Here is a 26,380-nt window from a genome sequence, read left to right as displayed (position 1 = left end):
TTATTGCTCTTTTTTCTTCTCTTCTTCTCCTGTTCTCTCCTTTTATGGTTTGATGACTATCTTGAGTGTTGTGTTTGAGTTGATTTTTCTTATTTGTTTGTATGTCAATTATAGATTTTTGGTTTGCAGTTGCCCTGAAATTTTGATATAGGAGTCTAAATATATATGAGATTGTTTTAAGTTGTTGGTCTTTTAATTGCAAGTGCATCTCCAATGTCCTACATTTGTACCCTCCTCTTCTCATGATTTCTGATTTTGGTGGCATAATTGTGTGTGGATGATTTCGTATCTTTACTGTATATATGTCTTTACTGGTGAGCCTTGTCATTTGTGGTATTTTTGTTTCTGGTTGCGCCCTTTTCTTTTCTGCCTAGAGAAGTTCCTTTAGTATTTGTTGTAAAGCTGATTTAGTGTTGCTGAATTCTCTCAGCTTCTGCTTATCTGCCTGCCACAGCCACAGCCACAGCCACAGCAATGCCAGGTCCGAGCTGCGTCTGCAACCTACACCACAGCTCACGGCAACACTGGGTCCTTAACCCACTGGCAAGGCCAGGGATCGAACCTGCAACCTCATGATTCCTGGTCAGATTCATTTCCGCTGCACCACAATGGGAACTCCATGATTATCATTTTAAGGAAGAGGACATTGAGGCCCAGAATGGCTAAGTTATTTGACAAAGATTATATAGTTAGTAAATCACAGAAGCAAGATTCAAAGCCAGGTAGTATGATACCAGTCATAGCTTTACTTCACCTCTAAGCCACTTCCTAAAAAATGAGTGTCAAATTAATAAATGAATACAATTTCAGAATAGGTTAACCTTTAAAAGCAAAAACAATGTAGATCTTAAAATGGAAAACAAAAAAAGCACTGTATTTTAATATTCTTAGTAAGGACTATTAACTTCTCTTGCTTATTTCATATTCAGTGGATGCATTCATTTGTGCATTCAGACTAATATAATATAGAACAGTACTGCCAAAGAAGTCAGACTTGGAGTCAGATTTGAATACTGGCTCTGAAATATGCATATTTACTACTAATATGATCTTAAACAATTTGTTCTCAAGTCTAAATTTCCTCATCAAAAAAAAGGGGGGGATAAGAATAATGGACAAAGAAGATATGGCACATATATACAATGGAATACTACTCAGCTGTAAAAATGGAATGAAATAATGCCATCTGCAGCAGCATGGATGGAACTAGAGATTATTACCCTAAGTGAAGTAAGTCATACAAAGACAAATATCATATATCACTTATGTGTGGAATCTAAGAAAATGATACAAATGAACTTATTTACAAAACAGAAACAAACTCACAGACTTTGAAAACAAACCTATGCATATCCAAGCAGAAGGGTTGGGGAGGAAAGGATTGGGAGCTTGGGATGGCATTTGCATACTATGGTATATGGAATGGTCAGTGGGGACCTGCTGTATAGCACAGGGAAATCTACTCAGTCATTTTCTTTTTTTTTTTTTTTTTGGTCTTTTTGGTCTTTTTGGCATTTCTTGGGCCGCTCCCGCAGCATATGGAGGTTCCCAGGCTAGGGGTTGTATCGGAGCTGTAGCCACCAGCCTATGCCAGAGCCACAGCAACGCAGGATCTGAGCCGCGTCTGCAACCTACACCACAGCTCACAGCAACGCCAGATCGTTAACCCACTGAGCAAGGGCAGGGACCGAACCCGCAACCTCATGGTTCCTAGTCGGATTCGTTAACCACTGCGCCACGACGGGAACTCCTACTCAGTCATTTTCTATATGGGAATGGATATGTGTATATGTATAACTGAATCACTTTGTTGTATATCAGCAATTAACACAACATTGTACATCAACTATGCTTCAATAAATTTATTTTTAAAAATATCTATCACAAAAAATTAAAAAGCTATTGGAGTTCCCATTGTGGCTCAGTGGAAATGAACCCAGCTAGTATCGGTGAAGTTGCAGGTTTGATCCCTGGCCTTGTTTAGTGGGTTAAAGGATCCAGCATTGCTGCAAGCTGTGGTGTAGGTTGCAGGCATGGGTCAGATCCCGATGTTGCATTGGCTGTGGCATAGGAAGGCAGCTGCAGCTCAATTTGACCCCTAGCCTGGGAACTTCCATATGCCACAGGTGCAGCCCTAAAAAACAAAAATCAAACAAAAAGCTATTTTTTAAAGCAAATTAAAGATAATATATAAAAAGTACCTGACATAAAAAGGACATTAATAACACCACTCTTTCGTTTACCTTTTACTACTCTATCTCCTTTTGCCTCCTCCCTCCTCCTATCCTGCCTGCCATTAGCCACATGACTTTGTAAAAGTTACTCTTCCAGAATTTGTTTCCTTACCCATGAAACAAGTGAAGTAGTTATTTGGTATCCAAGAGCCTTTGACTCTGTAATTCTATGATTCAGTGATTTAATGGTTAGTTTTTCTTTGTGTCACAACATTGCAATGTACCGAGAAGTGATTTTTGAAATGAGGCTTCTCTGGTCAGTGTGGTTGATTAAATTGCCTTTGTTTTTGTTTTGTTTTGTTTTGTTTTTTTCCTTCAGAAGATCCCATCACATCGAACTTGGTTTGGATGTCCTCGAATTAAATAGGATGAAAACTTGGTTTACTGTGTAAATAGTTTCACAGCAATTAATATATATTAACTGCATCTACTAGCAGTCATCTCTTTCAAGGTTTTACATCTCCCTTGCTTTCCTGTGTGTAGGTACTACGCAGGAAGCCTGGAGGCTAGGTCAACAAATCATGAAACTCTGGGTTTAATTCACACAGCAACGAAAGGGCTAATAAGAGCTATTGAAGATGGTGGAATAGATTCTGTGATGGAATGGGAAGTGGATGAAGTGCTGAACTGGACAAACACACTCAACTTTGATGAGTAAGTACACGTTGCTGTCCTTGAGGAACAGGAGAAGGCATCAGATATTTTTCTTTCTATTATTTCCCACTCTCATGTTGAATCTTGAGGTCAAAAACATAATCTCAAAAAAAAAAAAACCCTTAAGTATTTATTATCAGTCTAGAAAGAATATAAGAGGTAAGGAGGACAAAAGATTTAAAAAAAAAAAAGGTTGATCTAAAAGTAAAAAGAAAACTAGATTTAGGTGAACTTTATTCTTATACCCTAGTCTAAGTCTGCTTTACCTCTCACTTTGGGATGTAGAAACAAGGCTAAGAACATGAAATCAATAATAAAAGAATTTCCTCAATCTGTATTCCCTAATTTTCCTGTGTGGGACATTATAAAGTTATAAATTTTCAGTGACTTGCTTTGGCCCTTGAAAAATATTTTTAGGATTTTTTTGTGTGTGATAGCAATTGAAAAATATTTACATAGCCATTGGGAAGATGCAAATCAAACCACAATAAGATCCTCCTTCATACCCACAAAGATAGCTATAATTAAAAAGACATTCAGTAAGCGGTGTTAGCAATGATAGAAATCCGAGTCCTTACTGGGAATGTGTAGTAGTGTAGCTGTTTTGGAAAACAATCTTGGCAGTTCCTCAAATGGTTAAACATAGAGTTGCCATATAATCTAGCACTTGTACTCCACAGTATGTACACAAGAGAAATGAAGACACATGTCCATGTAAAAACTTGTACATGAATCTTCATAACATTATTATTCATAATAACCGAAAAGTAGAAACATTCTATTCATTAACTGATGAATAAAATGTGAAACATACATGCAATGGAATATTATTTGGCAATAAAAAGAAATGCTGATCATGCTACAATATTGATGAACCTGCTAAGCAAAAGATGTCAGTCAGAAAGCACCACATACTGTATGGTTTTATGTATATGGAATGTCCAGAATAGGCAAATCTGTAGAGACAGAATTTGATTAGTGGTTGCCTAGGGCTGAGAGATTTGTGGGGACTGGGAAGTGGTGGCTAAGGGCAACACCGGATCCTTAACCCACTGAGTGAGGCCAGAGTTCAAACCTGCTTCCTCACAGATACTAGTCAGATTTGTTTCCGCTGAGCCAAGACGGGAACTTCAAATTGTACACTTTAAATGGGATAATTTTATGGTGAATTATATCTCAGTAAATATTTAAAAACATTCGGTATTTACTCAGCTACAGTAATGAAAGTGAATAATTCATGGATGAAGAGGCAGAAAAAATAAAACCAAGATGGTGTAAATAAACATAAGAAAAAGGAAGAAATTCAGAAGAGGGAGATAAGAACATGAAATAGGAAAAATTAGGTTGACTGCCATTGACCAATGGGCCAGGAAAAAGAGGCTAGAGGAAGCAGAGAAGAGAACAATGTGAAAAGGGGAGATAAAAGATGGAAAAGAATCACTAAGAAAAAAGGAAAATCAAAGTAGAAAAAAAAGATGATGATGGGAAGGATATATTAGAAAATAAAAAGGCTAAGAAGAAATAAAGAACTAATTATCCATTGGTAGATGCTCTAAAATATTTTGTAGTACACAAATAGTAAAACTTTATGATTCAATAACCCCAGTATCTTGTCCAAACCATAATACTGGGATTCCTTATAGACAGCACATTTGTGGCCTCTGAATAAATACAGATGGTTACGATGATGCCAGAAATGACATCCAAAGAAAGGAGCTGTCATGTCATACTTTTCCCTTTCCTAAGACGGTAGGAAAAAGAGAGAAAGGGAGGGAGGTCCATTTTGAATGAGCTTATGAGGGCAGGGTAGAGGGTTCTCTCAGGTGAGCTTTTGAAATCCTGCACTGCCTTTCCCTTGTACAGTTGGCTAACTCAAGCAAAGGGCCAGCAAGCTTCAGTAAAAGATTACAAAAAATCTCTACTCAGTATCCTATATTCTGTCACTACTGAAATACAAACGAATAAAACAGCTGAGTTCAAAGGGAAGAAATAAACAGGCATCTCAGTCTACATACGGCTTTCCCCACTGTTACCCTTCTCTAGTAGATGAAGATTCCTAATGGCTTCTCTTTGTGGAAAACGGGTAAAACCAGAATAAACCAGGAAGACTTGAAGTGGTTTCTTGGTGTCATATGCAATATATAGAGTAGGATAAATACATCTAACTTGGATGTGGTGAGACTGACTCAAAATTTCCAGATTTAAAAATTCAAGAGTTCCTCTTGTGGCTCAGCGGGTTAAGAACCCAACATAATGTCCATCAGGATGTGGGTTCGATCCCTGGCCCTTAGTGGGTTAGGATCTGGCATTGCTCTGGCTGTGTTGTATGCTGGCAGCTGCAGCTCCAATTCATTCCCTAACCTGGAAACTCCCATATACCACAGGTGTGTCCATAAAAAGGAAAAAGAAAAAGATAAAAATGCAGATTTCTTGTTTGCAGATTATGTACATCCGTCAGTTCATTCTCTGAATTGGGCATTATTTGGAATTCTTAGAAAGCAAGTTTTTTTTTTTTAATTAAGTACTAGACAGCAAAAATTTTAAATGGAATCCAGCATGATTATTTGGGAATATTTCAGTAGTATTACTGACCACAAGCTACTGATTATTTCAGGCAAGATGAATATTTGCAAAGACCTTCCTCTAGCTGGGAGCAGACATTAGGTATAACTACCTTCTTTCCAGCATATTTGTGGTCTCCACAGTTTCCTTCCGTCTTAGACCTTTGTAGCTGTCTAGATATTTGTAACTGGATTGATGATACTATATTTGATGAAAAATTCAAAGTCTGGCATTTTTCACTTTTGAAGAATTGGTAGCCACTAATTCCTTGGAGAGTATCCTTCAAAATCTAGATGGCTTTTGATAGTTGGACCATTAGTATGACAGAAAATATCTTGAACACTGATACTAAATGATACAAACCAGTGTTTTCCCAAAGACTTCTGCTAGCTCCTTCTTAGGACAGATGGATGCTCTCTTGGGAAGAAGCCATGTGCATCTTCAGATACACAGGGCAACAATATTAACTGAATACAATATCATTATAGTTTTGAAGAATGGATAGAGCCAACTTCACTCTTGGACTCAAGGACAATTTGCAAATTCTGTGGTATCCAGAGATACATTGCTGCAGGTGCTTAGGACATGTAGCAACCTATGCATTGCTGTTATGAGGCACTCACAATGCCAAACAGTGACTACTCTGCCTGCTGCTGGCCTTCGTTCTGCTGGATTTTTAGGGGCATAGTCTATATCCATTGGATGTTCTTCTTGATGGATCTTCATATTTTTCAAACTGCAGTTGAGTTTTGCCATAATCCATTAAGTCATCAGCACCTGGGATATCTTAAAAAATTTTCTGATATTCCATGAACCCATTGGTGAGCGCTCTCAGTGGGTTGTTTCTACTTTTGAAGCTGCTCCTTTGATTTCAAAGATAGGGAGTTATGTGGCCTCTCTGGCTAGGGACTTTTCCCAGGCCATTAAGATGTTAACTGTGTACTAATGAGGGACTCACAGTAGATTCTACAAACACTTTATTCTGCTATTCCCTAAAAAAATTCCAAAAAGTTTTTAGAAAGACCAGCTCTATGACATAAGCAGCATAGTAATGCTATAAGACTGTTGCTTATATTTGCAAGGCTTAACTTTCTCATTGGTTATTGCTGATATGTTCCTTATGAGAAGTCCTTTTTAAACAACTGAATAAATTCATGCCTTGATCTCAGATAAAGTAGGGTCAGTGATCAAACATAAGTATGGCATATGTTTGTGCCCCAGACCATCAGGGCTTAGCATACAATTGATCAAAGGTCTTTTATCTTGGTTCCTTTCAGTATATAAATCTAAGCAAGCAGGATGGTTGACATGCCACTCTTCATAGTGCTCCTAAGCAAACATTGAAAGCACAAAGTGTGCCTAAATTTAAGGTCAAGCCAGATTGAACTGTCAAGTAAGAGATCCTGGAAGGGGTTTATACCACCTCTTCTTTTTCTCCATCTTTTCATTTAACAGTGACCAAGCAGTATCCCACTCAGGCCTTAGAATAAAGTTTTTGAAGCAACAAGAGGTAGCAGTAACAAGTGGAGCTGATTTCAGACACAGTACTTTACAATTAAACAATGTTGCATAACATATACCTCCCTATTCTGAAAAAAATTCAGGAAGGCAAAGTTAACAAAAGTAACAATAATTCAAATGAAAATCACAGTGTTTTCTGAATTACATGGCAATTCCAATCCTCCTCCTTTCTCAGCAAGCTTCTTTTTAGCACCTGCTGTGATCAAATCTTTACAGATTTCTTAGGTGCAGCAGGAAGAAAGGAGGCTTGTGAAAGGGGGCTACAGAGCCTAAAATGAGATGGAATATGTAACACAAAACCTGCTCCTTGGAGCGGTCCCTCATCTCCATAGCTGCTCATACTTGTCCTTCTCTAACCACTTCTTCTTGAGCTACACTTGTCTCCCTACTTCAGTCTCAGCTTAGGGAACTGAGGTCGCAGCTGCACGTACCCTGTTTGAATGTGATCTCTTATGTTTACTGGACACAGTAAAGACAACACTATTGCTCTAAGAAGGCCATAAACCAAGTAATTTCAATTTTCATTGACATGTCAAAGACAGTGGATCCAGCAATCCAGAGCAAGGAGAATGTTTTGTTGTTACAGTTTTCCCCTGACTTTTCCCTCTTAGAGTTTTGTCTCTTTTAATTTAGAAGTTCCTACTTTTAATTTAGAAGTTAACTAACATTTTAGTTGTGACTCAGAGGACTGGAATGGAACAGAATAAAAATGAGGAGACATTGCTGGAGGCCAGAAGGCACCAATATGGTAGATGGTGGGTATCACTTTCATACCTCCTCCAATTTCTTGTCCGAGAGGTTGCTTTAGGTGCATGACAGCTACTTGGAGGTGGGATAGTCAAGAAATTAAACATTTTGACTAGTGAATTTATCACTGTTAATCTAAGATTTCATAGAGAAAGTGGAATTTTAGAGTCTGTAATAATGAATCAAGTTACTACTTACTAATAAATCAATTTAGTTTAATGAATGCCTATATAATGTGCTTAGGTACATTGCCAACTGGAAGGAAATTGCTACAAGCAACTCTTCAGCCAACTTCAAAAGTAAGTGATTTTTAGCAATAATGGGGAATTCTTGTAAACAAAATCAATACATTCCATACATGGACACATTTCTAAGCACCTGACAAATCCTTAAATTCTCTGCACATTATATAGACATAAATTCATTTACAAGTCATTTTTACTTTTATATATAAAATTGTTATTCAGGAGTAGAAATTTTTCTGTTTTATATAGAGTTGGATAAAATAGTTTTTTAAAAGATGAATCTTCTTTTTAAAAAGTTGCATATCATGGTTTCAGTAGTTGTTTTTTTTTTTTTTTTTTTTTTTTTTGCTTTTTAAGGTTACACCCACAGCACATGGAAGTTCCCAGGCTAGGGGTCAAATTAGAGCTACAGCTGCCGGCCATAGCCACAGCAACACAGGATCTGAGCCATGTCTGCAACCTATAACACAGTTCATGGCAACACCAGATCCCCAACCACTGAGTGAGACCAGGGATCAAACCCACATCCTGATGGATACTAGTCGGATTCCTTTATGCTGCACCACAACAGGAACTCCTCAGTAGTAATTTTTAATGAGCAAACTTCGCTTGGCAAAATAAATGCCTCAAAATGTTAGAGAAATTTTTAGGTTTTATGTCACTACTGTCCCACCAGTGGTCCATGATACCACAATGCTGAGAGTGATAGCATGTTGAAGAAGCATATGGTCATATGCCAACGTATCAATAATTCTAACATAGCCAAAGCCTGATTATGGTTTTTGTATAAGCTGAGAGTATGTTTTATCCTATTCTCATCTGTGATTGGCAGTAAAACAGAGACCTTACAATTGTGGAGTGTTGATTCAGAATGGCTGGTTTTGATTTTGAGCCCTCCTGTTTACCGGCTATATGATGTTGGGCAACTCCCTCAGTTTTCTCGTCTGTAAAATGAGAATAACAGTAGTACCTAGCTCATAAACTGTAATGAAAGATAATACGTGTAAAGAACTTAGAATAGTGCCTGGCACGTAGTACGTACTCTCTAAATGTTAGCTATCAATAGCTTTAACCTACCCACTTACTTCCAGCTCACGCCACCACCACAGTGCAAGTTGCCATCATCCCTCTGCAAGCTTCTGCAATAGTCTCCAAACCTATACTCCTCCACGCTATTCCTCACACAACAGATCGTGATCTATAAATGTAAAGCAGCAAAATTAGAACAGAACTCCAATGGCAATTACTATGTGGAGGTGCTGTCTTAAAGTGCTTTATGAAATTGCTCATTTGATCCTCAGAAAAACCCAAGGAGACAGGTTCTATTATCTGCATTTTACAGATGAGCAAAAAAAGAGATGCCAAGTTACTTGCTCCAGATCACAGAGTCAGGACACTGACATTCTCTCTTAACAGTGATGACCTCTGTTGCCTCTCATGGTTTTCCACTGCACATGGACTAAAATCCTGATTTTATCTTGGCACTCTGGTTCTGGTTATCTTCCCACCTTGTCAGGTCCTACTCTTTCCTTACTTATGACAACCCAGCATCACTGGCCTCTTGCCTGGTCCTCAAACACACGCTGTTGTTTCCACTTCAAGGATTTAACAGAATTGATGGCCTTTTGGAGAACAGGTTTGGGCAGTTATTTTCTCTTGAGGACACAGAGTTGTCTGTTTTGTTTGCTCCTGAATCCCCAGTGTGTAGAACATAGTAGGGTGTCAGTGTTAGATAAAAGAATATAAAGGAATGACAAGTACAAAACGGAGGCAGAGAATATAAATTACTGAGCTAAAAGACATTGTTGTTAAAAGAAGGAAAGATACAGCATGGTAACTGGAAGAAGCACAAGAGCAAATGAAAGTTATGTTAAGCAGTAGAGATCTGCGTCATAGCTGAAGTCAGTGGAAGGTGATAGGGTGACAGAGTGAAGATGCTGGCATGGAAAAGAGGAGACAATCAGTGCCACTTCTTCAAGAATCATGAAGAAGTCAAATGTAGAATTTGGAAGCTTTAGCTTGAGGTACAAAAAAGGTTTCTCTTCATTTGTGAATAAAGAACTGTTAGCTAATAGTTAATTATGGAATACTAAATACTAATACTAAATACCGAATTAAATGCTACATTTTTTACATGCACCTTTACACTTAGTTCTCACAAAAATATGCCGAGATTAAGTGCTATTATAATTAATTTTTCCCATTTTAAAGATGAAGACACTGTGACAGAGGTTAAATAATTTGCCTCATATTACAAACCTAGCTAGTAGTAGATCAAATCTCAAATCCAGATGCTGCAGAGCCTTTTTTAAAGATGGGCAGCAATATATGATAGTGAAAAGTAGGATGACTTCAGAAATTTGAGACATTTATGGTTTTAGTTAAATAGGATATAAAGATACCTGGTCTAAGAGTGGTGTAAAAAATTGGAATGGACTTTACGTGGCGTCAGTAGCATATTGAATGAGTCTGTATCTCACCACATTTGGCATCTTTCTAAATATTTCTCATTTCTCTCTAGGTTTCAGGTTTGAGCAAGCACAGGGGGAAATAGATGACTCTGAAGATACAGTGGAAGAAGAAACAGAAACACCAGAAGATACTTCATTGCAAAATATTTACGAAGGACCAACTTTTACTAGACTAACGCCTGATTCCACTTATGGAATATAATTATAAAGTACTTCTTTTCTGAGGTATTACTCTTCAAGCCGGGATTCCATCAATTATAGTCAAGAGATAGTTTACTCTGACTGGAATGTCTTGTATGTTCTTCGCACAGCATCTAGCCCAATTAAGTAAGAAGGATTAAACAGAAATGGAACATCAGACTGAATACAGTAGTCATGGAAAAATATAGAAATTATTCCTGGTATTCTGAGAAACTGAAATATTCTTAACAGTCACACTTGAAGATATACTTAGGTGCAAGAACTCCCTCAATCTGATTGTTTTTCTTCTTTATTTGTGCATTTCTGTCAGGCAGAGTTCTTTTTCCATTAAAAAAAAGGAAAAGGGCAGTGTATATAGTAAGCATTCATTTTTTTAGACAGCAAAAGCCTTACCAGAAGCCCCAGTGCTAGTCAGCTTAGGCATCCTTGAACAAAATTGGGTCACAGGGGCACCATTAGCTAAAGAAGCCAGAGAGGCCAAAATCTGTCTTTCAGCTTCCACAGTGGGAAAAATAAAAAACTGAAGATGATTGTCGAGTCAAGAAATAGATTTACCATACCCTCCAAGTCATTCCCATCAACACACTGATCACATTGGTATCTTTAAAAACCTGTTTACAATCCTAACAGACCAAGGCTTATACCCCCAAGTGCAAAAATTCAGCAGTCAGAAGACGTAATGTGTATTTAAGGAAAAAATTAGGTTCATATAATTTACATACACATTTACCTGTTGGGAGTACTCAGTTTGAATTTTGACAAATGTATATTATGTATGTAATTTTCACCACAATCAAGATAACTGCATTTGCATCACTCCCAAATCGTGCATCTTTGCAGTCAGTCCACCTGTCCCACCTCATGCCCCTGGAAATGATTGATCTTACAATCACTACAATTCTGCTCCTTCTAGAATGTCACATAAATGGAATGATAACCATATATGTAGCCTTTTTTTTTTTTTTTTTTGGTCTTCTTTAGCATTATGCTTTTGATATTCATTCTTGTTGCTTATTTCAGTAGTTAATTCCTTTTTTAATGACAAGTATTCAATTACATGGAACATTACACAATTTATCCATGCAACCATTTGGTTGCTTCCAGTTTGGGATTGTGAATAGAGCTGCTATGAATATCAATGTATAGGTCTTTATGGGGATGTATATTTTCATTTCTCTTGGGAAATACCTGGGTAGGGAATTCCTGGGGCAAACTATATGTTTAACTGTTTCATTTTTTTTTAATTGATGTATAGTTGATTTACAATGTTTCAGGTGTATAGCAAAGTGATTCAGAATCTTTTTCAGATTATTTTCCATTATAGGATATTGAATATAGATCCCTGTGCTATGCAGAAGGTCCTTGTTTTATCTATTTTATATATAGTAGTATGTATCTGTACCCCAAATTCCTAATTTATTCTTTGCCCCCCCTCCCTCTTTGGTAACCATAAGTTTGTTTTCTGTCTGTGAGTCTGTTTCTGCTTTGTAAATAAGTTTATTTGTATCATTTTTTATAAAGATTCTGTATGAGTGATATAATGTATTTATCTCTCTCTGACTTATTTCACTTAATAGGATAATCTCTGTGTCCATCCATGTTGCCGTAAGTGCCATTATTTCATTTCTTTTTATGGTTTATATTCCACCGTGTGTGTGTGTGTGTGTGTGTGTGTGTGTGTGTGTGTGTGTATTGATATACATCTTCTTTATCCACCTGTCTGTTGGTGGACGATTAGGTTGTTTCCATGTCTTGGCTCTTATAAATAGTGGTTTATATTCCACCGTGTGTGTGTGTGTGTGTGTGTGTCTGTGTGTGTGTGTGTGTCTGTGTGTGTGTATTGATATACATCTTCTTTATCCACCTGTCTGTTGGTGGACTATTAGGTTGTTTCCATGTCTTGGCTCTTATAAATAGTGCCGCTGAGAACACTGGGGTGTATGTATCTTTTTCAATTAGGAGTTCTTGTCTTTTCCAGATACATGCCCAGGAGTGGGATTGTTGGATTGTATGGTAATTCTGTTTTTAATCATTTAAGGAACTTCCTTACTGTATTTGACAGTGGTTGTACCAAATGACATTTCATGTCAACAGTGTAGGATTTTCCTTTTCTCCACACCCTCTCCAGCTTTTATTATCTGCTAACCTTTTGATGATGACCACTCTGACTAGTGTGAAGTGATGTGCCATTTTGATTTGCATTTCTGTAATCATTAGCGAAGTTAAACATCTTATGTGCCTTTGGCCGTCTGTATGTCTTCTTTGGAGAAATGTCTATTTAGATAGTCTGCCCTTTTTTTTTTTTTTTTTTTTTTTTTTTTTTTGTCTTTTTAGGGTTACATGCATGGCATATGGAAGTGCCCAGGGTGGGGGTCTGATTGGATCTGCAGCTGCCAGCCTTTGCCACAGCAACACCAGATCCAAGCTGCATTTTGCGACCTACATCACAGCTCACGGCAATGCTGGATCCTTAACCCACTGAATGAGGCTAGGGATCAAACCTGCATCCTCATGGTTATCAGTCGGATTCATTACCACTGAGCCACAGTGGGAACTCCTGCCCATTTTTTGGAGTGGAGTTTTTTTTTGTTTTTTTTTGTTTTTTTTTTTTTTTTTGGTATCGAGCTGTATAAGATACTTGTATATTTTGGAAATTAATTCCTTGTTGGTTGCATCATTTGCAAATATTTTCTCCCATTTTGTAAGTTGTATTTTTATTTATGTTTTCCTTTGTTGTGCAAAAGCTTTTAAGTTTTATTAGGTCCCATTTATTTTTGCTTTTTATTTTCATTACTGTAGGAGATGGGTACAAAAAATATTGCTATAATTTATGTCAGAGTGTTCTTCTTATGTTTTCTCCTAGTTTTATATTATCCAATCTTAAATTTAGGTCTTTAATCCATTTTGAGTTTATTTTTGTATATGGTGTTGCATTTCCACCAGCAGTAAACTTCAGTAGCTCCACTTGGTTTTTATCATTTGGTGTTGTCAGATGTTTGAATTTTAATTCTTCTAAGGGATGTGTAGTGAATAGCATCTTTTTGTGTTTTAGTTTGCATTTCTTAAATGACTTGATAATGAGTAGATCTTTAATATACTTATCTGCCATTTGGGTATCTTCTTCAGTGAAGTATCTGTTCAACTCTTTTGCCAATTCTTTTTTTTTTTTTTTTCCTCTTTTTTTAAGGCTGCACTTGTGGGATGTGGAGGTTCCCAGGCTAGAGGAGCTGTACCTGCTGGCCTACGCCACAGCCACAGAAACACGGGACCCGAGCTGCATTTGCGACCTACACCGCAGCTCACGGCAAGGATACTTAACACACTGAGCGAGGCCAGGGATCGAACCCACAACGTCATGGTTCCTAGTTGGATTCATTTCCGCTATGCCACAATAGGAACTCCTTGCCAATTCTAAATTAAGTTGTTAATTTCATTATTGTGTTAAAAGATATTTTAATTTGTTCTAAAAACAAACCCTTTTATCAGATACCGTTTTGCCAATCTATGGATGGTGTTTTTATTTTCTTTCATGATGTCTCTTGGGAGAAAAATTATTTTTAATAGTCCAAGTTTTTACTTTTTCTTTTACGGTTCATGCTTTTAGTGGTGGGTTGTTTTTTTTGTTTTTGTTTTTGTTTTTTTGTCTTTTGAGGGTCACTCCCGAGGCATATATGGAGGTTCCCAGGCTAGGGGTTGAGTCAGAGATGTAGCTGCTGGCCTACACCACAGCCACAGCAACTCAGGATCTGAGCCGAGTCTGTGACCTACATCCAGCTCATGGCAACGCTGGATCCTTAACCCACTGAGTGGGGCCAGGGATTGAACCCACATACTCATGTTGGGTTCATTAACCACTGGCCATGGTGGGAACTCCCATGGTTTTAAAACATGTAGGAAATTTTCCCTTAAACTAAGGTCACAAATGATTTTTCAAATTTTATAATTTTTTAGCTGTCACATTTTAGGATTATCATCCATTTCATGTTAATTAATACATATAGTAGAAGGAAAGGTTTGAGAAGTGTTTTTGTATGGATATGAACCATTTTTTTTGGAAAGACCATCCTTTCCCTATTAAATTGCCTTTGCTGACAATCATGTATGTGGGTTTATTTCTGGTTTACTTACCCTGCTTCATTAATCTCTGTGTCTTATCTTTATGGCAATACCATCTTGCATTTGATACTGTGGCTTCAGTGCAAGTTATCCAAACTTGTTTTTCCTTTTCAAACTTGTTCTGGTTTACTCTAACCCCTTTAAATTTCCGTACAAATTTTACAAGCAGATTGTCAAGTTCTAAAAGGAAAAAATATATATATAGAGAAAAAAGCCTGCTGGGATTGTTATTGAATTGCATTTGTTCTATTTATCAGTTTGGGGAGAACTTATAGCTTAATATTGAGTCCCTCCAACCATGAACACAGTGTATCTATATATTTAGGAATTCAGTTTCTCCATAATGTTTGTAAACTTTAGTGTACAGGTATTTTGCATTTCACTAAAAGAATACCAACAATTTCATGGTTTTGATGCTATTTTTTTGTGTTTTTGAAGTATAGTTGATTTAACAATGTTGTGTTAGCTTCTGGTGTACAGAAAAATGATTCAGTTATATATATATACATATATGTATATATATACACTTTTCCATTGTGGCTTATTACAGGGTATTGAATATAGTTCCCTGTGCTACACAGTAGGACCTTGTTGTTTATTTTATATAGTGTGTATGTGTTAATCTCAAACTCCTAATTTATCCCTCCACACTACTTTCCCCTTAGGTAAGTATAACTTTGTTTCCTGTTGTGAGCTTGTTGGTGTTTCATTGATAAGTTCATTTGTTGGAATTCCTGTCGTGGTGCAGCAGAAACAAATCCGACTAGGAACCATGAGGTTGTGAGTTCCACCTCTGGCCTCGCTCAGTGGGCTAAGGACCAGTGTTGCCATGAGCTGTGGTGTAGGTTGCAGATGCGGCTCAGATCTGGCATTGCTGTGGTTGTGGCGTAGGTCAGCAGCTGTGGCTCCAGTTAGACCCCTAGCCTGGGAACCTCCATATGCCATGGGTGGAGCCCTAAAAAAAGAAAAAAAAAACTTGTGTCATGTTTTAGATTCCACATATTTCTGATGTCATATGGTATTTGTCTTTATCTGATTTATTTCATTTAGTATGATAATCTGTTGTTGCATCCATGTTACTACAAATGGCATTATTTTATTCTTTTTATGGCTGAGTAGTATTCCACTATATATATATAAATACCACATTTTCTTCATCCATTCATCTGTCAATGGACATTTAGGTGGCTTCCGTGTCTTGGCTATTATAAACTACTTTTATGAAAACTTGAGTGCTCATTTTTCCCTTCCCCTCATCATTTCCTCTATGGTAAACATAAGTTTGGCTTTGAAATCTGTGAGTTTTTGTTTTATAAATAACCTCTTGTGCATCATTTTTATTAGATTCCACATATAAGTAATATATGCTTATTTGACATACTTCATGTAGTGTGATAATTTCTAGGTCCATTCATGTTGCTACAAATGGAATTATTTCATTGTTTTTTTATGGCTGAGTAATATTCCATTGTATATAAGTACCCCATCTTCTTTATCCATTCCTCTGTCAATGGACATTCAGGTTGTTTCCATGCCTTAGCTAATTATGAATAGTGCTGCTATCAACATTGGGGTGCATGTATCTTTTTGAATTATGGTTTTCACTAGATATATGCCCAGGAATGGGATTGCTGGATCATTTGGTAGTTCTGTGTTTACTTTTTTGAGGAAACTCCGTGCTGTTTTCCCTGATGGTTGCACCAGTTTACATTCCCTACAAGAGTGTAGGAGGATTCACTGTTCTCCATACCCTCTGCAGCATTTAATGTCTGTAGACTTTTTAATGATGGCCATTCTGACTGATGTGAGGTGTTTTGATCTGTAATTTTGATTTGCATTTCTTTAATAGTGATGTTGAGCATCTTTTAATGTGTTTTTTAGCCATCTGTCTTTGGAGAAATGTCTGTTTAGATCTTCTGCTCATTTTTTGATTGAACTTGATGTGTTTTGTTTTTTGACATAAAGCTGCATGAGATGTTTGTATATTTTGGAGATTAATCCTGTGATGGTTGCTGCATTTGCAATGATTTTATCCCATTCTGTGGGTTGTCTTTTTGTTTTGTTTATGGTTACCTGTGCTGTGCAAAAGTTTTTAAATTTAATTAGATCCCATTTGTTTAATTTTGTTTTTGGTTTCATTACTTGTAGGATGTGGGTCAAAAAGGATTTTGCTGTGATTTAGGTCTAAGAGCATTCTGCTTAGGTTTTCCTCTAGGAATTTTATAGTATCTGGCCTTGTGCGTAGATCCTTAATCCATTTCAAGGTTATTTTTGTGTATGGTGTTAGAGATTGTTTTAATTTCATCCTTTCACATGTACCTGTACAGATTTCCCAGCATCACTTATTTAAGAGACCATCTTTCCTCTGCTGTATGTCTAATTAAATGTAAATGCTCAAAATGCTCCAATCAAAGGACAGAGTGGCTGAGTGAAAACAAGACTCAGATATATGCTACCTACAAGTGGCTCAGTTCAGGTCTAAAGACACACATAGACTGAAAGTGATAAGATGAAAAAACGTATTCCATGCAAATGGAAATTAAAAGAAAGCTGGGATAGCAATACTTATATCAAACAAAATAGATTTTAAAACAAGTACTGTAACAAGAGACAGAAGGATATTACATATTAAAATATTCACAAAGAAGAGAAAATGGAGTTTCCTTGTGGTACAATGGATTAAAGATCTGGTATTGTCACTGCTGTGGTGCAGGTTCAGTCCCTGTCCCAAGAACTTCCACATGTTGCATGCACAGCCAAAAAAAAAAAAAAAGATTAAGTCATTGTAAATATAGATGAACCCATCTTAGGAATACTTAAATACATAAGGTAAACAGACATAAATGGAGAGATTGAGAATAATATAATAATAGTAGGGTATCTGAACACCCTATTCACATCAATGGATGGATCATCCAACAGATAATCAATGGGGAAAGACTGGCTTTAAATGACATATTAGATAGGATGGATTTAATAGATATACACAGTATATTCCATCCAAAATTAGCTGAATACGTATTCTTTTCAAGTGCATGTGGAACACCCTCCAGGATAGATCACATGCTAGGCTATAAAACAATCTCAATAAATTTAAGAAGACTGAAATATCAAACATCTTTTCTGACCACATGGTATATAACATTATATTTCAACTATGAGGAAAAAAACTGCAAAAAATACAAACACATTGAGACCAAACAATATGCTACCTAACAACCAATGAGTCATTAAATAAATAAAAGAGAAATCTAAAAAAATACCTAGAGATGAATGAAAGTGGAAACACAATGATCCTAAACCTATAGGATGCAGCAAAAGCAGATATAAGAGGGATGTTTACAGCAATACAATCCTACCTCAGGAAATAAGGATTATCTCAAAAAAAACATCTAGCCTTATATCTAAAAGAATCAGAAAAAGAAGAACAAACAAAACTCAAAGTTAGTAGAATGAAAGAAATCATAAAGATCAAAGAAGAAATAAATGAAATAGAGACTAAAAAAATACCAAAAAAATTAATGAAACTAAGAGGAGATTCTTTGAAAAGACTGATAACTCTTTAGTCAGAAAGAAAAGGCCCAAATAAATAAAATCAGAAATGAAAGAGAAGTTGCAGCTGACACCATAGAAACACAAAGGTTCATAAGAAATTACTATGACTAATTATATGCCAATAATATGGACAACCTGAGGAAATGGACAAATTCCTAGAAACTACAATCTCCCAAGACTGAATCAGGAAACAGTGGAAAATATTAGCAGATCAATTACCAGTAATGAAAATGAATCAATTTAAAAACAAAGGAGTTCCCATTGTGGCCCAGTGATGCTGAGTCTGACTAGTATCCATGAGGATGCAGGTTTGATCCCTGGCCTCACTCAGTGGGTTAAGGATCCAGCATTGCCTTGAGCTGTGGTGTAGGTTGCAGACATGGCTTGCATCTCAAGTTTTTGTGGCTATGGAATAGGCCAGCAGCTGCAGCCCCAATTCGACCTCTAGCTTGGGAACTTCCTTAAGTCGTAGGTGTGGCCCTAAAAAGAAAAAACAAAATTCAAAATAGAATTAACATATGATCCAGTAATTCTGCTTCTGGGGACATACTCAAAAGAATTAAAAACAGCATCCTGAAGAGAGATTTGTACACCCATGTTCAATAGCAGCATTATTCATAATGGCCAAAAGGGGAAGGCAACCCAAGTGATTCTAAACAGATACTTCCATAAACAGAAATGTGGTCTCTACATACCATGGAATATTATTCAGTCTTTTAAAAGGAAGGAAATTCTGACGCATGCTACAGCATGGATGAACCATAAAGACATTATGCTGTTGAAATAAGCCAGTCATGGAAAGACAAATACTATATGATTCCACTTGTACAGGAAGTGGCTAAAGCAATCAATTTCAGAGACAGAAAGTAGGATGGTGGTTGTCAAGGCCTGGGTGGAAGGAGAATGGGGAGTTGTGGGGATGGGTACATAATTTCAGTCTTGCAAGGTGAACAGTGCTGGAGATTGGCTGCACGACAATATGAGTGTATTTATATCACTATTCAAATGTATATTTAAAAAAGATTAAGATGGCTCAGCAGAAAGGAATCTGACTAGCATCCATGAGGATGTGGGTTTGATCCCTAGCCTTGCTCAATGGGTTAAGGATCTGGCGTTGCCGTGAGTTGTGGTGTAGGTTGCAGATGCAGCTCGGATCTGGTGTTCTATGGCTGTGGTGTAGGCCAGCAGCTACAGCTCTGATTATACCCCTAGCCTGGAAAACTCCATAAGCCATGGGTGCAACCCTAAAATGACAAAAAAAAAAGTTAAGATGGTAAATTTACATTATGTAAAATTAAAAAAAATAGCAAATCATACATTTTACCACCAATTTAAGAAATAGCGAATCATACATTAATAATAGACCAGCTGTGAACACACACTTAAAGCATGGCAAAAGCTACAACAAATCATGACCATTTCTCTTCTGGCCTGGAAATATGTACTGATCTTAACCTTCAACACTACCTGTCACTGTCTATCAGTGTCATACATTTATATATACTGCTGTACATTAGAAAAAACATGCATGCTGTACTTTATGGGCAAGGTAAGGGGATTTTTCAGTGAACTAGATTACATTTTCACCATACCAAATTCTGACTAATCTCTGGGAAAACTTTATACTGTACTTATGCAAAATTCATTTTTTCAGTAGCTAGACAAAGGAAGCAAGGCATGTACCTTGTATCCTGGGCTAGACAGCAGCTTATAGTGCAGTGTGAACTGGATACTCTGTGAATTAGACTAAATTTATATTAATTTTTAAAAAGTGATAAGTATGTGGAATGCAGGATCTTGGTATTTGTCATATTCTTGTCATAGTCTTTTAGACTCTAGAAATCTAGACCACTAGATCACAACTAGGTCACTCTCTAGGCCCCCAAAAGAACATTCATTTGGTTTTTTTTCATGGTGTAATCAAAATTAAGAAAAACTACCAGACTATTTAGAATGAGATGCAGCATACTGGTCTGGTCTGTGCATCAGGCATCCCAGTTTATGCTGCACTGTAAGCTGCTGTAGGTCCAGCCCAGGCTATGAGTTCCATAGGGCGGCTGTGCCCTCCTCACTCACTCTTGTCTCCTAAGGAACCAGCACTGTGCTGCACACACAGAACACTCAAATACTGAATAAAATGAATGAGTCTTAGCATACATTTTCTTAAGGATTTATTTAGGTAACAGTGTAACAGGATTCTGGTAACAGTGTAATAAGAGAAATACATTCAATAGTACTAAAATAATTATACATGAAATGTAGAATTCATTAAGGTGCATTTAAAATACTTGAAATGGCACATATTTCTATATTTTAAGCCATTATACCAGCCTTCTACCTATTTAAAGATGAGCTTACTTTTATCTTTAAGAAGTCCAAAGCTTTTCCTCTTGTTTTTATTTGCTTTAGAGCACATTTAAATTTTTAGTGGTTCTAAGTGCATATATTTTAGGTATATACTATAATGGCCAGGGATTAGTTACCTACTGATTAGGGAGATACTGTGGGGTGGTTATGATTAGCACAGAGAAGAGTGGAAGGGATATTATCTCCCATAATCTGAACGCAACTGCACAACTGTTCAACAGTCTACAATTTACTTTTCTAGTAGCTTCTCTCCCTGGTTTCCACTGACCTTATGAGCAACTGACTGGTGAAACCTAGATTCTTTACAAAGGAAAGGTTTTCAAGTTAGAGACTGTCCATATTAAACTTGTACCTTCAATTTACTACATTCTGGCCTTGGACAAGTTACTTTAACTCCCCAGATTTTACTTTCCCCAGCTATAAATTGTGTAACATCACTAATCTTGCAAAAGATGCTGCATATAATGTACATCAAGTACTAAGCACACAACAAACAGTCTATGATAAATATTTTAAAAACCTAACCAGTCCTCATTTGCTCCCAGTAAATTTTTATCTTACTCATTTTCCAGACAGCATTCTAGCTTGTCATAATCTTTAGAATCTTACTTCTAACACATGTGAATTAGCTATTCCTCCTAGGTTAGTAAGTTTGTTAAATTTTTCAAAGCCATTAATATGAATATTTGTGCAGGACAGGAGTCTCACAGCATATATTCAACGCTGAAGAGTAGATTAATGACATTCAGAGCTCTCTGGATACATCAACTAGCAAGAACTAGCTATAAATTCACTTATTTATTGCATCATATAGTTGATAATTTATTTCCAGCATAAAGATTTCAAGGCTTTCTTTTTTTTTTTTTTGTCTTTTTCTAGGGCTGCACTTGAGGCATATGGAGGTTCCCAGGCGAGGGGTCTAATTGGAGCTGTTGCCGCTGGCCTACACCACAGCCACAGCACCACGGGATCTTAGCCGCATCTGTGGCCTACACCACAGCTCATGGCAACTCAGCATCCTTAACCCACTGAGCGAGGCCAGGGATCGAAACCACAACCTCACGGTTCCTAGTTGGATTCGTTTCCACTGCACCACGATGGGAACTCCAATAGCCAAAAAATTTTAAGTTTCTGAATGAAACTAAAAACCAGATATCAGTGTGTGAGCTGATAATTCCAGCTGTCCTGCCAGAACTTGCTAACCTATGGGTTTCAGCTATAACATCCCTAAGGCAACTTAGGGTAGGAATTAAACTCATCTCCCCCATGCCCACCATAAAGGTGGACACATGGAGGCTTACATCTCGATGAAAAGGAGTTAATAAAATATCCTGCCCACTGAAATAGGGAGGTAAGGAGGAGTGTCTGTCTTGGCCTGGGATCTTCTCTCAGTAAATTTACATTACTCCTCAGATTAGAAAGCCCTGAAACCAAAAAGTTAAAATAACAGGGGCCCTCTATCAGTGACAGCCCTGGAAATATGACATAGCCAGACACAAAACTTTTCTGGAAGGAATTATTCTTAACCCAGGTCACTCAAGATTCCCACAGAGAAAGCCCTGCTGAAAATAAGCTCACTTTTAAAAATCACAAAATATACGGATAAATAGGCCACCAAACACAAGAAATTAACAGGACTATTAGACTATAAAAGAGGGATGTTTAAGTAGGATGTTCAAAATGATTAAGCCTGCTAAAGAAAAAAAAGTTGTAACTCGGGAATAACTCTAAGAATCAATCCAACAAAAATAGAAACATCCACACAAAGACTTGCCACAAATGTTCATAAAAACATTATTCATGAAGCCAAAAACTGAAGAGCCAAATGAAGAATGGATATATAAAATGTGGTATAGTTATATACAACGGATTACTATTTGGCAGTTTTAAAAAATCACACAAATTACAACCTGGATCAACCTCAAAAACATTATACTAAGTAATAAAATAAGCAAAAGACTAAAAAAAAAAAAAAAAAAAAAGATGAGTGACAAAAGGAATTGAAAAGTTAAGCAATTACAAAAAACAGCTAGGCATAATGAAACAAATAGGCAGATCTGAAGAATGATACATATCTAGAAATGAAAAACAACTTTTGAAAGGAGAAACCCAATAAACAGTTTAAAAAGGAGATTATACAGAGACAAGAGAATTCATAAACTAGAAGACGGATGTAAAGGCATCACAAAAAGATTAAGTACTGGAAACACAGAAGGCTTAAATGGTAGAGAAAATAGAAAGTGAGGGTCCAATATACATTCCTAAAAAACAGTAACCATACTAATTGTATCTGTGAAATGTGTAACACCTTCATTATGCAGTCACAACGAGTAATTTCAGTACTGAACATCCAAACACATTTACCATGGTATATAGAGGACTACAATTTCAAAGTTCTTTTCTTCCTTTTATATATTAGTATCAAATAATTCATCATTCATATATAATGTCTGGGAAACAATTTAATTAAAAGCTCCCTCAAAAACCAGCAGTATATTTATTTGTTCTAACTCACACTAAGGAAAAAATCTCTTGGTGTTGCTCCTGCACCTGCTGCTTCCATTTTCAGTTAAAGCCTAAGTTAGTGATGCTACTCTAAACAGTACAAGCATGTACTTGAGGCCAAACATTTAGCCTACAAGTAGAGCATGACTGTATATCTAAAGTGAGAGAACTGTTCCTTGAGACTACCAGAGCATCTTTAGGTACCTGAAGCAAGTATTAAACATTAAAAAAAACAAAAAACTGATTCACTTGAGTATTAACACCTGTTCAAAGTACGTCATTGGGTTAAAAATGAAAGCCAAAATATAATTTCTAAAGGTTGATTTCATGGCAATCACATGCTGAATATCACACCCAAGCTTTCCATCCCGAGAAAAGTTTGCTGAGATTTTTGGGGTCCATGGCCTGCTGTATCAGGAAATTCACCTGTCCACCAACACTGAGCACTGTTCCTTCCTCCACTCCTTTTAGTTTCTCTTGCAGTCTCATCAAGACACGTTCAGCTACTTTGTTGAAACTCTGGTCCGTATCACTAATGACAAAAACAGAAAGGTTTTAAGGATGTGGAACAGTTTAAAGGGCCTTGGGAATAGGAGCTGAAGTACTGACACTAGGTCCTTCCCAGAATACTGCACACCTGAGGTTCCGTTTGCATTCCTGGTCGTCCGCTCTGGGAGTGGAATGGAGCTCACTTTCATCCTCTGGTCTCTGCTGTAAATACAAAGCTTTCAAAGGATTCATGGTCCAGTCAAAGAGAGGATCATACAGGAGGACCTAGATAGAAAAAACATACTTACTAGAAGGACACTGAGCATTTGATGATATATTTAGAAATGGTAGAACCAGTATTATAAAAATAACAGAGGCCGGTCATGGTAACTGACTGGGAGGGAGGGGCAAACGTTATCGCATGTACTTCATGTTTCCTTGTGGAGGAAATTACATTAGTATGATGCTCTGGGCTGCTTCCCTCTGAATTCTTTCTTCCTCCACACTGGGGGCTGTGACATCCCTTGACCCATGGTTCCTGACTGGGTGAAACTCATCAATTAAAAGGTGATAAGCACTAGTAACTCTTTCCTTTGCCCTCTTTCTAGATCAGTGTGGTCCTGGGAAAGAACACATGCTTCTCAGGCCCCACTTCTCCCTCCTGTGGGCTGTACCAAGGGACAGATTTGGTTGTAGGAGCTGGACAGCAGTGGAGAGTCCATTTGGACCTTACTCCCAAGCCATGGTCTCCAACAGTTTTATCAGGAATAACCCTGACATTCTGATCCCTCTTCTTTCTTTTTACAGCCCCATCTGCAGCATATGGAAGTTCTCAGGCTAGGGGTCGATCAGACTTGCATTTGCCAGCCTACGCCACAGCCCAGCAACATGGGATCCAAGCCTCATCTGCAACCTACACCATGGCTCGTGGCAACGCCGGACCCTTAACCCACTGGGCAAGGCCAGGGCTTGAACCCTCATCTTCATGGATGCTAGCTGGGTTCTTAGCCTGTTGATTATTATTATTGTTATTATTTTCTAGCCACACTAGTGGCATGTGGAAGTTGCCAGGCCAGGGATGGAACCCATTCCACAGTTTCAACCCGAGCCAGAGCAGTGCCAATGCCAGATCCTTAACCCACTATGTCACCAGGGAACTCCTATCTCAATCATATTTCTAAGGCTCTTTCTTGGGTGGAAATAGAGAAACAACACAGTTAAATTATTACTCAAGGGCTTACGTTAGGAATCATATTTGCAAATTCTGGAATCAAGGAGGAACTGGAGAATTCAAAAAATATACATTAGCTTATCAGCACTGAAGCGCCTAAAGGAAAGCAGACTGATTATATTAGAGCAGGGCTTCTCCATCTTGGTGTGACGGAGAGGACTTGTGTCTGCAGAGGATGTTTAGCAGCATCTCCTGCCTCTGCCCCCCAGATGTCAACAGCACCCTCCCATCCACCCTAACCCCAAGTATGACAACCAAAAATGTCTCCAGACATTGCCACCTGTCCTCTTGAGGACAAAACTGTCCTTAGCTCAGAAGCACTGAGTTAAAGGGAGAGATTTCCTTAGGAGAATGGATAACACCTCGGAGGATGGGATGGTCTGTGATGAAGAAGAAAATGAAGTCTCGAAGGCCAGTAGAGACCAAGGTACTAAGAAGGAAAGGGAAATGCACCCAAGTCAATGTCTTAAAGAGGTGAGGAAGTGAGGACAAGTTTTAATTGCTATTAGATCAGAAACAGTGACTGTGGCTCAATGAAATCTAACAGAGCAAAAGTGAGAGAGGAGACTGAAGTGGCATTCCAGAGGATGAGACGTGGCATGCTCTTGACAAGATGGACACAAAGTCCACCGTAAGGTCAGTTGGAACAGCTGTTGAAGACTAGGACAACGACACCAAATTAATTCAGAAAACTTAAGACACATCTACAGAAGGAAGATTAGGCAGATCAGTGCAAAATACACAAAGCTTATAAATTCTAAGAGACATAGTTATTGTGGATGGAGATGCAAATCACTTCTCAGATGTGAAACTCCCCAACAGTTTCCGTCTTATGCAATAAAATCCAAAGTCCTCACACTAATGCAGAAAACCCTAAATAATCTGGTATTACCTCTCTAACTTTATCTCCTATTTCTTACCACTCAATCTTTTTTTGGCTGCACCTGAAGCATGCAGAAATTTCCCAGGCCAGGGATTGAACCCATGCCATAACCCAAGCACAGCAGTGACAATGCCAATCCTGAACCCACTGAGCTACTAGGGAACTCCTGTCTCCTACTACTCTTTAAAGAATGAGGCTCATGAGTTCCCGTTGTGGCTTATTAGGTTATGAACCCAACTAGTATCCATGAGGATACAGGTTCAATCCCTGGATTCCCTCAGTGGGTTATAAAGATCTGGAGTTGCTGCGAGCTGCAGTGTAGGTCACAGATGCAGCTCAGATCTTGCATTGCTGTGTTTGTGGTGCAGGCCGGCAGCAGCAGCTCTGATTTGACCCCCATGACTTCCATATGGTGCAGATGCGGCCATAAAAAAGAAAGAAAGAAAAAAGAATGAGGCTCATAGGCAATTTGGCATCCAGGTAATAAAACTTCTGAAGCTTTGAAGGAACTACGCTCTCCCACCAAGTGTTAACTCAGGGTACAGCTACAGTAAACTTCTTTGGATCTTAAATTAATTTGAAAAGTTTGGATTTTTTTG

General features: G+C 37.7%; 2 protein-coding genes across 20 annotated transcripts in view; one reads left to right on the top strand and one right to left on the bottom strand.

The window, feature by feature from the left end:
• The window catches only part of C9H11orf65 (chromosome 9 C11orf65 homolog), an 88,160-nt gene extending 75,980 nt beyond the window's left edge, over window positions 1-12,180 (top strand). For 8 of the 9 annotated variants that reach the window (XR_014815183.1, XM_084975958.1, XM_013979358.3 and 5 more), the window contains 3 exons: window positions 2,718-2,888; window positions 7,962-8,017; window positions 10,485-12,180. Coding sequence is in view for 8 of the 9 variants with exons in the window: in XM_084975958.1 (XP_084832084.1) it covers window positions 2,718-2,888; window positions 7,962-8,017; window positions 10,485-10,636 (379 nt within the window). In the remaining variant the exon portion in view is untranslated. The remainder of the gene's footprint in view (window positions 1-2,717; window positions 2,889-7,961; window positions 8,018-10,484) is intronic. The other variant, XM_084975961.1, reaches the window with a different exon arrangement.
• An 8,280-nt stretch (window positions 12,181-20,460) lies between these two features.
• Window positions 20,461-26,380, bottom strand: part of ATM (ATM serine/threonine kinase) — a 138,941-nt gene continuing 133,021 nt past the window's right edge. For 10 of the 11 annotated variants that reach the window (XM_084974015.1, XM_021101934.2, XM_084974016.1 and 7 more), the window contains 2 exons: window positions 23,816-23,952; window positions 20,461-23,710 (listed from right to left, as the gene is read on the bottom strand). In XM_084974015.1, coding sequence (XP_084830141.1) covers window positions 23,527-23,710; window positions 23,816-23,952 — 321 coding nt within the window. In that variant the 3' untranslated portion in view covers window positions 20,461-23,526. 11 annotated transcript variants of the gene reach the window in all.

The sequence above is a fragment of the Sus scrofa genome, chromosome 9, assembly GCF_054392235.1.
Source record: "Sus scrofa isolate SSC_HxYL_T2T_F1_AM1 chromosome 9, Sscrofa_HxYL_maternal_Yorkshire_Landrace_v2.0, whole genome shotgun sequence".
Classification (NCBI taxonomy): Eukaryota; Metazoa; Chordata; class Mammalia; order Artiodactyla; family Suidae; genus Sus; species Sus scrofa.
The sequence above is the reverse complement of the archived record's forward strand: the minus strand, read 5'-3'. Positions and strand labels throughout refer to the sequence as shown.